The 11,689-nt window shown below is 41.8% G+C and overlaps 1 protein-coding gene across 2 annotated transcripts in view; it reads right to left on the reverse strand.

The window, feature by feature from the left end:
- The window catches only part of LHX2 (LIM homeobox 2), a 32,724-nt gene that overhangs the window by 1,209 nt on the left and 19,826 nt on the right, over positions 1-11,689 (reverse strand). For both annotated transcript variants that reach the window (XM_009998823.1, XM_009998824.1), the window contains exon 4: positions 6,635-6,840. In XM_009998823.1, coding sequence (XP_009997125.1) covers positions 6,635-6,840 — 206 coding nt within the window. The remainder of the gene's footprint in view (positions 1-6,634; positions 6,841-11,689) is intronic.

Here is an 11,689-nt window from a genome sequence, read left to right on the forward strand (position 1 = left end):
CTTTCCCTCTCCTGCAATCCTGTATGAATACCCTGCCTGGACAGGAGTGGCCTAAGGATGGAGGAGCAGTCTTTCTGTGCAGGCTCTATGTAAGGATGCTTAGAAATCTGGCAGCCTGCATGAATCCTTGAATACCCTCAATCCCAGCAGTATTTGTCTGGATAAGCTGGACATCAAGCATCTGATGATTATGAAATAATGAGTTTCGGCACCCTTGTATCTCCCGCCCAGCTACCACCATAAGCAGCAGGTGACACAGGCCAGAGCTCTCTGCCTTTCTGCAGACCCTGGGAGCTCTCTGGGGAACTTTCTCATGTCTTGGTGTCTGTAGTGCTCTTACTTTTCTAAAAAGACTGTCCCTCTTTCTTATGCTTCTCTTACTCTTCTTTCTCAAAAGCTTCATCTCCCTTCACCTATGCCAGTCTCCTTTTTCAAATAGTATTGGGATGATGTCAGGAAGAGAGGCTTGAATGGTTTTCAGGACCCACACTGCATTAAAAACTGTAATTTCTGTAGAAATTATATCCACATACAGGAATTTTTCCAAGATTGCTACTTCTTGCATTATTTGATTATTATCTATGAGTGAAGGACAAAAGCTGGGACTTCATCTTTCTCAGTTGAATTTCAGAGCTTAAGTCTAAGTTAACACTGTTTTCCACTGTCTGCAGGATTTGTTTAAAAGATAAAATATTTTTCTGACCTATTTGAAAATAAATAAAATGCATTTATGAAGCTGGCATGAAACCCAGGTACAGGATATTACTTTGGCTAAATTTGAAAATGTCATTAAATACCCTGTGTTCAACCTGGTATATGTTGACAACAGGGAATTTTACTGCTACAAACTAGCTGAAATTCCACTGTGCTTATTTATCAGAAGGGCTCTGTCGTTGTCACATTCTTTACAATGGACTCAGTCATGATCCTACTGGCCTCACGATGACCTGCTATAAACAATAGAACTGAGTCTTTCCATTCCAGGTGCAATGAGCCTCATCATCTCTGCATCTGTTGGAGAAAGGAACCGGGCGAGTGAAGAGATCTGCATAACCAGATGGTAGCTCCATCAGATTTCTTCTCTGTGGCCTGTACAGAGAAACTGACTGCATGGAGCTCAGGAGGCCACACCAAAGTTCTGGAAGTTCTGACCTCTAGCTCTGAACCAGCATGGCCCCTGCCACGGGCTCCAAGTTACGCTGGTCCTGCCAGGCGTCTCTGCACTCGCTGCCTCCGGCGCCGTCACAGCTGATCAACATGTCTCAGCTGGTTTTCCTCTCACTGTTTTTCTTCCCTTCTATGGATGCTCCAGCCCCACATTCCCCCTATTGAGCACTCTTATTTTTTCTCTGGAAAGCTTTTTCCCCCAGTCAAGAGTCTTTAAGGTGCACACTCTCTTTCTCACGCTCTCTCTGGGGAATGGAAGGAAATTATCCTCAGAGACACGTTCTTGCTGTGGCCGTAGGAGCTGCATTCCTGGGCCATACATCAATGGCATCCCTACAGGCCCTTGTTTCAACAAGCTCAGTATTTTAAAACAGGTTCTGTTGGCATTCATTCCCTTTTTAAAAAGACTTAGTTTAAAGGCTATTATTCAGTTTCACATATGACAAGAAAACAAAAATCTTCAAAACAAGCACGGGTGAAAATTTACTCATGGTTTTAAACATAGCCTGTGATAATAGTAAACCTGCTAAAGGGCAGCATTTTGTTTAAAATGGGGCAAAACCAAATGTGGTATTTTTGTAACTGTTAGTTCAGACCCACATGGGAAAGGAGACTTGGCAGGGTGGGGGGGAGGGGGCTCTGAGCATGGCCAGGAGCCTTGTGTGCAGGGGATGTGAGAGCAGCAAATCAGTCTGTTCTGGTCATTCAAGCCACAAAGTCTCCAGCACCAGCTAGTTAGGAATTGTGAAAAACAGCAATTTGAACACTTATGGGATTTTTTTACCTTTCAGTAAGAGACCATTTATATTTGTCCCACAGAGTAATTTGGGTTTGATTTTTGTAAGACACCTTCTAGCAATTGTAAAAAGGACAATAGATGTGAAGGTGAAATGGAAGTTCAGAGGCTGCCATGCTTGGCATGTGTGAGCACCATGGTCACGTAATAACTAGAACAGGCAAAACCACTAGCCCAGCTGCATACACACATACTTCTGTGCAATGTTACACTTATGTTCATTAAAAATATACATATTTATATATGCAGTAGTCCTAAATATGAGTAACATTTCCATTCTTATTCACAAAACAATTTCTTTGTTTACACTGTGCAAAACTGTAGAAGGCACCATAGCTATTTTGTTTATTTACGTTGTTCCTAAACTTCCAACTGCTCCTTAATCTTAACAGGGTGAGAGACTCTGTGATATTTTTTATGTTTGGGATTTGAAACATGTATCATGTAAAAAAAAGCGAGCAAGATTATTGGTGTTTATGTATTCCCCTTTACCTTCCATTAAATATGCAAACCTGTGCTCAGCTGCCCTTGCCCATGACCATTTGTGCTGCTTTTAGGGGCTGCATCTATAACACTGTTGACTCTCTCTTTAATAGTGGTAATTCATGTTAGACGTAGAAAATACTACATAATCCTGTAAGTATTATTCAAATATAGATATTTTATTACTATGTTCACTTCCTCACTGAGATATTGCCAAGGTTAATCAGCTAGTGGTTATAAAGGTCTTTAAAATTGTCCAAAAATTATTTTTCATATTATTACTGGAAAGATATCTAAATATTTGTTAATTGAAATTCTGAAAATACCTTCTCTTATGATAGAAGAGAGTAATATAATTACCCAATAGTGGTATTCAGGTATGCACTTGAGATAGGAGAGTGTTCAGCAAAGACTTGATTTTGAGGAGCAGTGAAAGAATTACAACTCTTGTTCTCTGAGTGGTAGGGGAGCAGGCCTGCTTGTCCTCTGCCCTGGGCCCTTACTCATTGCTGTGCAGAGCAGTGTGTAAGAGCTGGCAGGTCAGGGCTGCCCAGGCAGGAAGGCAGCAGTGCTGTGTGCTCACATGGGAAGTTCAAGCCCTGCACCTGTAACAGCATTACAGTAAAGAAATAATAACCCAAACAGACAGAACTGAAAGAATTGTTCCAGAAGGACTTATCTCACATCAATTGCACAATTAGGAATCTGGTCTTCAGTACTGAGGAATAAACAAAATCATTGGGAAGTATTTAGTGGTTTTCTGTCCAAGCATATCATTATAAGGCTGAGCTACTTCAAATCAAAAGGGAAAATATGGACTGAAACTCCCACTGAAAAATAAAAGCAGCTGCAAGACCCACCACTGATGCTGCCACGTTCTGGTGAGCAGGGCTGGATGCCTGTAGCTGGGCAGCTCAGCAGCCAGGCAGAATAATATTTACTACGGTTAAAATTTTACTCTATCTCTTCAGTGAGCTGTGCAGCTAACTCTTTGTCTCCATCAACTAAAACAGGATTAAAATAACATCTTTATATGATACGACAATATTCAAAATAAATACACTCACTGCTGTAAAGGATTTGGATACTGCAGTGGATGAGGTTACCTTAGGTAACTTTATTGTTCCTAACACCCCCATTGTTGCAACTGTTTTATATTAGTCGTATCAACAACTCGTGCTATAAACAAATCTCTAAACACAATTTTTCTCATTCATACAGCTGCCTGGAGACATTCAGCTTTACTGAATTTTACTAACTAGTAAGTGGAGAAACAAAAATACAGAAGGATGCTGCACCACAAAGCAGACTACATTCACTCATTTCACACACATTCTGATTTCTCTGTTGTAATTAGTAAACATACAATTAAGGGGAACTGTGGGATAGTTTATGAATGGAGGCTCAGCAGATTCTGCAGTACACCAGCCTACAGCTTCACCCAAGTTAGCACAGGGCACCCACGCAAGATTGTGGCAATTTTCGTACTTGTTGACTGCTGGAAACTGAATTAGCAAAGTCCAAATGCAGCAGTAATCTTTGTAGGGTTTTCATAGCAACTTTACTGGGGAGTATGTAATTTCTGGGTATGTGTAGCTGATGACTAATTGTTTATAAAGCAGAGACAGAAATCAGGTCTTCCACAGATCATTAAGAATATGGTCAAATTCTCTGCTGATCTACGCAGTACCCTTGTTACATGTTATGTGTGATTGTTTGTATCCTAAGGGCACTAGTCCTGCTTCCTAAAGCACTGGGAACACTACTGCATGTGTTTAGGAGGTGTCCTGGTTTCAGAAAAAGAAATCTGTTTCTCTTTAACTGCTGTCTTGCATTTTCTATTAAAATATATTCTATTAAGGATAGACAAAGAGCCACAATCCTTCATCAGCTGAACTGAGATCTGAACATACAGGAAATAGACCAGGTTACAAACATGCCTAATAACAACACAGGGAACACAGAAGATTTCTCCCTACTGGCAAGTGTGCATGGGTGTCTGGGAGTCCATGTGCCTTTGGTGAGTGAGACAGACTAGTGTTAATGAGGCTTGTTTAAATCAGTAGTGCCAGTGAATTTCTTCGTGTTCAATCTATAACACAGACAGAATGCCAACCTGTCTGGCTCAAAAGAATTAACAAGTGACACTATCTCAGTAACCAACATAATGAAGAGTTTTCCCCAGCAAAGAGCAACCCTGAAACTCAGGTGAACTTTGGTGTTTGAAAAATTGCCTCTCACAGGTTAGAGATAACCACTTGGGCACAAGTGCTTGAAAATAATATTTAAAAGTTTGTTTTCCATAGCCTGAATTAATTTTCAAACAAAAAGTCCAAGAGTAAGCAGTAGAGAATGCTTGTGACAGGCAGGAAAACTCAGGTGATGCTAGACAAAGGAACACTCTGAGCCATTGTCTTGAACTGCCTCCAGCAGCATCATCCTCTGGGTGCAATCCTCACCACCACTATTACCTTCCACCACTCTTCAGCTAAAGGAGCCCAGACATAAAGAAGTGTTATACTGTGAAAGTAAAAGAGGTGAAACACCAATTATCAAAATGATAAAAAAAAAAAGTTTAGTGGAATTGTAAGGGTCTGCCACAAAAAAACAAGAGGACCCACTAGACACCTTAAAACTGCAAGATGTGATATGTTTAAGATGGAAATGGAAGCAATGAAGAAACTGAAAGTGGAACTGAATTGTAATGGGAGATGTGGAGTCCAATTTTGGAGACTAGGAAATACATTTGTAAAATGAAGGAAGAAACAGAGACAATAACTTGGAAAAAAGATGGAAAGAAGGACCCGTTAGGTGAAAAGAGAAGAGAGATGGAAGTCAGAGTTGAAGTGGAGAGAGAACAGAAAGATGATCAAGAGAAGGACATTTGTGTCTTAATGCACTACATGAAATTTCTCAGATAATTCAGGTGTGAGTGCACTGCAATGGACAGAATAGATATTCCTGAAGTGTCTAAACTCTGAGAGTAAAATAAAAGAGAAGTGCCAAAGTAAAGACAGACAAATGAAATAAAGGAATTGCCCACGTGTATGGATAAAGGAGAGCTGCTATGAGAGGCACTACATCCAGTCTTAGGATGTACACTATTTATAGAGGAGAAATCTGTCCCACCAGCACAAGTCAACCTCAGAAAAACAAAACCAATCCAGCTATGAAGGATGTAGCCAAGAGCAGTAACTACGTATGGGTTTTCATTAGTGTTTTTTACTGAGAAGCCTACAGAACCTTTATTCCTCCTCCTGCTAGGTACTAACACTATAAGGTCCAGAGTCTCTCCAGTGGATTCAGTTTTTCTCAATATTTTTTTCTAGTGCCCTCCACTTGGCTAGGAATTTGTAAGAACTGCCCACGATGCTCTCCCAGGCCCTGTCTCTGAGCCCTACCTCTCTCTATGAGACTCACAAACTATTTTTCTACAATTAAGTCCTGTACAAAAATTCCAGCAAGAGATCCTGGAATGCCATGGCTCCTATTTGCCTATTTTTATCTCTTAAGTATAGTAACTTGGATAAGTGCCCATTAAAATTGACTTACTGAATCAGACCTATAAATTACAATGGAGCTGAATCAACTAATATTCACAACTTTGCTTTCCATACTAGTTTGATCAGAGTGCATATCCTTGAAGTAAGAAAAATGCAGCTTTTACAGAAAAAGTACTTTCAAAATGCAGTCTCTTTTCATTCTAAATTTCTAAACTAGAAATTAAAAAATTAATATTTGCAAAACTAACTTTGTCCACATCAGTTATGAAAGAAAAGTTATCCTACTTGTCCTGATAAAACAAATTTGAACTGCTGATTAATTTCTTAGAACGATAAACATTCACAGTAATTTCTAAATTAAGAGCTCTCTATCTACAGTGAACACTCTTACTAAAATAATTCACTTTGTCCTGCAGCAGATTGGAAGCTAAAACATGCACCATAATTAACTAACTACAGGAAAACAAGCAGGGCCCTGAACCTTCACAACTGTCCCTAAAAATCCCCAGTGATCTGCTTTTGGGAAACTGAAAAGAAATAACTTCTCTCACACTTTCTAGTGTTTGACTGAGGTCTCACAGAAGGTACAGACAGCTAAGAGAAGCCTGAGAGTCAGCAAAATCCATGGCATTTTCAGTATAAAATTGTACTTTGTTTACCTTTCACAACAAAAGGCTGCTCTTACCTGCAGAACTCTTTTGGTCAGGCCCGTTTTCTGAGCTAGCTGTTTCAAGTCCTTGGCATCAGGATTGTGGTTAATAGCAAAGTACGACTTCATTGTCCGCAACTGGTGGTGTTTGAACGATGTCCTCATGCGCTTTGTTTTCTGATTGCTGGGGTATTGCTGGTCTCTATCCAGGTGGTCACCATCGTTTTCATTGCAACTTAAAGCTTAAGGCAACAAGAGGAAAAGGCGTGTAAATCTGTGGCTCTGTGACCAACATTGTTTGCAGTTCATCTGAGTACAGCAATTAAAATAACATCCCATGGCACCTATTGTACTGGTACAAACCCTACCTGCCTTCTCCATTTCTGCACCTTCTATTTTTCCCTTACAATAACCAGCCTGCAAGGACCCTCACCTGCCTCTTCATGGCTTTTAAAGTGTCAAGTCTGCTTCCTTTTTTCTTCCCTCCATCTCCACACAGCCTTTTCTCCACTTTCTGCCTGTAGGACAGCATCTCTCCTCAACTCTGTGAAGTGTTTTAACATTCTTTGTATCACTATAAATCACATTGTGACGTACAAAGAAGGTTGTGTGATACCATCCACCTAAATCTTGCTGGAACAAACCAGTTAAAGTTATAATTATTTCCTTCATCAAACTAAACCCTGTAGAGTACAAAAGAGACCATAAATGAAACACCATAAAAGAAATAAAGTTTGTGGATTCCAGACAGCAAATTACAACTATGATTTGACTAGCCAAAGAAATAAAGCTGTTAATGCAATCTATCACTGGAATGTCAAATGGAAAAGATCTTTTTTATTATTTATGTGCTGATATTTTCTTTTAAAAACAAACAAACAAACAAACAAAACCCTTACAAATACTAGTTTGAATTATTAATTCTGTTATACCTTTTTGGAATCACTGAGTTACTCTGATAAATTTTCATAAATTAACCGTAAAGCCAGCAGAGGAATTCTATGAGCAAGAAACATTATAGTAATTATCAAGTATCAGGATTGCCAAGCACAACAATCTCATAGACCAAAAGTAGTTTTACATTTATTTGTGCAAGCAGTAAACCAGAGAAAAACTCTTAAAATAATATTAAGGACCAAGTTTAAATCCACTAAAAAAACCCAAGGATATAACAAAAAATTAGCTCTGACAAACTGTCATTAATTTACTTTTTCTGTTCCAATATCTACAAGTCCCTTTTAAATTCCTATAAGCTTTATGTTAAAAGTATTGAAAACTCACTAATATTTCTGTTCTATGTTGCATGCAGAAAACGAGGAAAAAAAAAACAATAAAGTGTGACTTATTGGCAAATTTCTTAAACACATAAACAGACTTGTTTTCAATTGTCTGTTATTGCTGGTTCATTACAGTTGAGTACACCTCACAGACATGTCTTTATGGTCTTACTTTAAATTCGTGCTCTTGCAGAGGTTTTCAGCCCTATTGAAAACATACCAATTCTGAAAGACCTGCATTAAAACCAGTTTTTAAAAATATACATAAAAGCCACGTGTGTATAAGTAAAAATGCATAGAGGTTCTATGAACAGCAGCTTGGCAGGGTGTACAGTAGCTGCTTTACAAACTTCAGCTCTTCAAAACCTTCCAAAAAGATACGGCACGACACAGAGCAAGACCCGCAAAAATTCAGCTTGAAGACCAAAAGCATCTTTGCTTAATAGATACATAGAATGTGTTTGAAGCCTCAACGTTTTCTGTGTGTTTCTGCATTCTATAATTTAAAAAACAGCTTTAAAAAATTGCCCTGTATATGTAAACATGTGTGTATGTGTGCGTGCAGTTGCACAAATCCTTTCCAGACCTAAGTATCTTGTGCCAAGTTCTCCCCACAAGAAGCATTTCTGCTTGTTTTCCTGGGGCATGGAAAGACTGGAAGCACCTGAATTTAGAAGTACAAGACTTTTAAAAGGAGATAGTAAAAGAAAAACTGTTAATGGAGCTGGATGGAATGTGGCAAGATCTTTTCTTGTTTAAGAACTGAGATTTAGGTGCCAAACTGGGATCATCCTGTGTGCTCCAGCCTCCTTCACAGCTACCATTTCTGATGTAAAAAATACTGGGATGAATAACTGCAACTGTACTGCTCATAGCAGATTCTGTTATGGAAAGGTAAAAACCAAGTAGTGCTTGGTTTTAAAATGTACTTGCAGAATTTTACATATTAGTAATGGAAAAGACCTCTGTGTGTTATCTTAAATGCTTTCCAACCCTCCCAGAACTAACCAGGCAGAAACTTAGGAGGAAATGCGTCAACACATCTTTCTAAAGGACTGAGGGGGTTCATGTTAATATGCAACAAAACAAACCCTCAGGCTTGGATTTCAACCTGTTCCATAGAGAATGAGATATACATAGGATCCAAGGAAAGAAAAATTACTCTCAACATTCCCAGAATGGAATGAAGGTGTCAACTTTTCATTAGGGACAACGAACAATTAACTTGTTGAATTTCTCATAATTTTACCTCTTCACCTACTAAATAAAAATAATATTACAATAACAGTAGATATGTACAATTTGAGACTGGCAAAATCTTGTCCTTTTCTATAAAGAAAGTTACAGAACACATGTTGAAAGTGCCTGCTGTTCATTGTCTTGCTCAAGAGTCTGGCTGCCCCCAGGCATCACCCATTATGACACAAATATTCCTTGTTAGTGCCAATTCCCCTCTCATATTTGGTGGTGGTGCCTGGCACCACCTTCAAAAGTCTGTTGTATCAGGTTTAATGTTATATGCATCTCTCACAGAATCTGAAACAACTATGGGGATTGCAGGCACAGAGATGCAGAACAGGCCAAGGGTGTAAAAACTTTGGGAGATTTTAAGAGCTGAGTAGTTTCTGCAAAAGGCATCATGGTGTCAGACCAGCACTGTACACGCTCCCCATGCAGCCCTCTGGTTTTCAAGCACTTCTTCCCTGCTACTTTGTGGTGTCCCTGTGTATCTCCCAAAGGAATCGTACAACTACCTGTACGTAAGATTTCCATTCAATTGCAGCATCTAGGGCTGCTGCTGGGAGTTCAGAAATACAATTGGTAAAATTCCAGTCAAATACAGGAGTCTCAAATTAACTGATGTTTCATTCCTATTTTGTGATAAAACAAATTCTGAAGTGCTGCCAAGTCTCTTATTTGACCCTAGAACATTTCTAAGGCCCTCGTGCCTTTCTCCCAGTCCCCACATCCAGGCCATTGCCCTCCTGTCCTTCAGCTGGTCTCACCAGCAGCCAGCTCTGGGCCTCCTCCATTAACACCATGGTACAAATGTCCATTTGGCCACAAGATGGTGATGTCCACAGAAAGCATCACTAGAAACTAAGATTAAAACACTGTTTTTTGATAATGGTGACCAAAATACCCTCTGCAGAATAATGCATACTACCATCTCTAAAAGCAGCAGCGTGAGTGTGAAGCAGGATGTGCTGTTACCTCTGTAACAAACACTATTTGAAGAAAACTTGGAAACACTGTTTCACTCTCAGATCTCCCCACGTGCTGGGATTCAGGGCAAAGCATGTGCTAAGCAGTTAGTAGGTCGCTAAGTAAGTGGCACGTGAAGAAGATGGGAAGGAAGAATTTCCTTTGGGGGAACTTTTGTTCTTAGGAGCTTGTGTTTGGCATGTTAAGTTACCCAAAAAGAAAGCAAACTACTCCTCATTTTCAAAGAATGAGACAAGAGACACACTTGGTGCGTGCATCAGCTCTCTATATTCAGTGGCTCAGGAACATACACCCCTTTCCTTCTGTAATAAGAGTCAAGGGGGTGTTTTAACCTTCTGCTGCCTGGAGAGGGAACTTGCGATTAACTAGACTAGGCAGGGGTGCAGCCTTATTCGTTGTTTGGCAGGAGTGTGTGCAGTATTTTGTGATACCGGCATTATTGAAGGGGACAAAAGTGAGAAGGAGCCCTCTGAATGGCACTTGGGACAGGAACAGAGATAGGCTTTCTCCCTGGTGGAAGGTAAAGACACCTGAAGTCCTTACCGCAACTAGGATTAAAAGGGGTGAAGCTGTGGCACCCGGAGCAGGCAAGGTTCCCCTCGCTGCTTCCGAGGGGCCTGGCAGCATTGAAAGGGGGGCACCCCCAAAAAGCCTGCATAGCAACAGATACGGAATGCGCTGCCTCAACCTTGAAATTTCAAGAGGTGTTTCTAGGAAGAGGAAAATAAAGCCTGTCTTCAGGAGCCACTGTCTTCCAGGCTGAGCATCACAAGGCCACGAGTGAGGAGAGCTGGGACCAGAAATGCTCTTTCCTTCGGCCTTGCTCAGACGCCTGGGACAAATGGGCTGCGTGTCCCGCTGCCTCCCGGGGCTGCCCGAGGGACCGGCCGCCCCCCCCGCGGCCGCGGAGCCTCCGGGGGGAGAGAGCGGCCCGGGACGGGGCTGCAGCGGGCGGGAGAACAAAGGGTCTGGGCCGAGCGGGCGGAGCCAGCAGCCAAGGGTTTTTCCCCTCAATTAAGCCAATTGAATGGCACTGAATAGCCGGTGCGAGTGCGCGGTAATTCCCTGAGCGCCGCGATTAACCCGGGCAGCCCCGGCCGAGGCGGGTTCCGCGCTGCCCGCCGGGCCAGGGGAAGGGGGCGGCCATAAAAAAACTCGCCCTTCGGGAGCGAGCGGTGCCGGTTCCCTGCCCGGCCCCAGCCCCTGCCCCCCGGGAGGCGCCAGAGGCACCGCGCCCCGGGAGCCCGAGAGGTGACCGGGCAGGGGGGCAACGAGGAGGAGGGAGAGACGCAGGAGGAGGGGGAAAAGGAGGGAACTCCAGTTTTCCTTAGGAAATAGCTGCGAGACATCCGCTTTTAAGTTGGGAGTCCTGGTTGCTCGCTCTGCAACTCGCTTATCCTGAGCTTTTAGTCCCGGGGGAAATGAGGAAAGAGAAATTCGCTCCCTAAAACTTTCCAGGCGTTTTCCATTTTTGTCGGGGGGTGGGGGGAACAAACCAACAACAAAACAAAACGAAACCGCCCGACCACTTTTGACGAAGCCCTGTGGGAGAGGCAGGCCCCAAACGGCCCCCCCCTCCCCCCCCCCC

Source organism: Chaetura pelagica, unplaced genomic scaffold, assembly GCF_000747805.2.
Source record: "Chaetura pelagica isolate M959 unplaced genomic scaffold, ChaPel_1.0 scaffold405, whole genome shotgun sequence".
Taxonomy (NCBI): Eukaryota; Metazoa; Chordata; class Aves; order Apodiformes; family Apodidae; genus Chaetura; species Chaetura pelagica.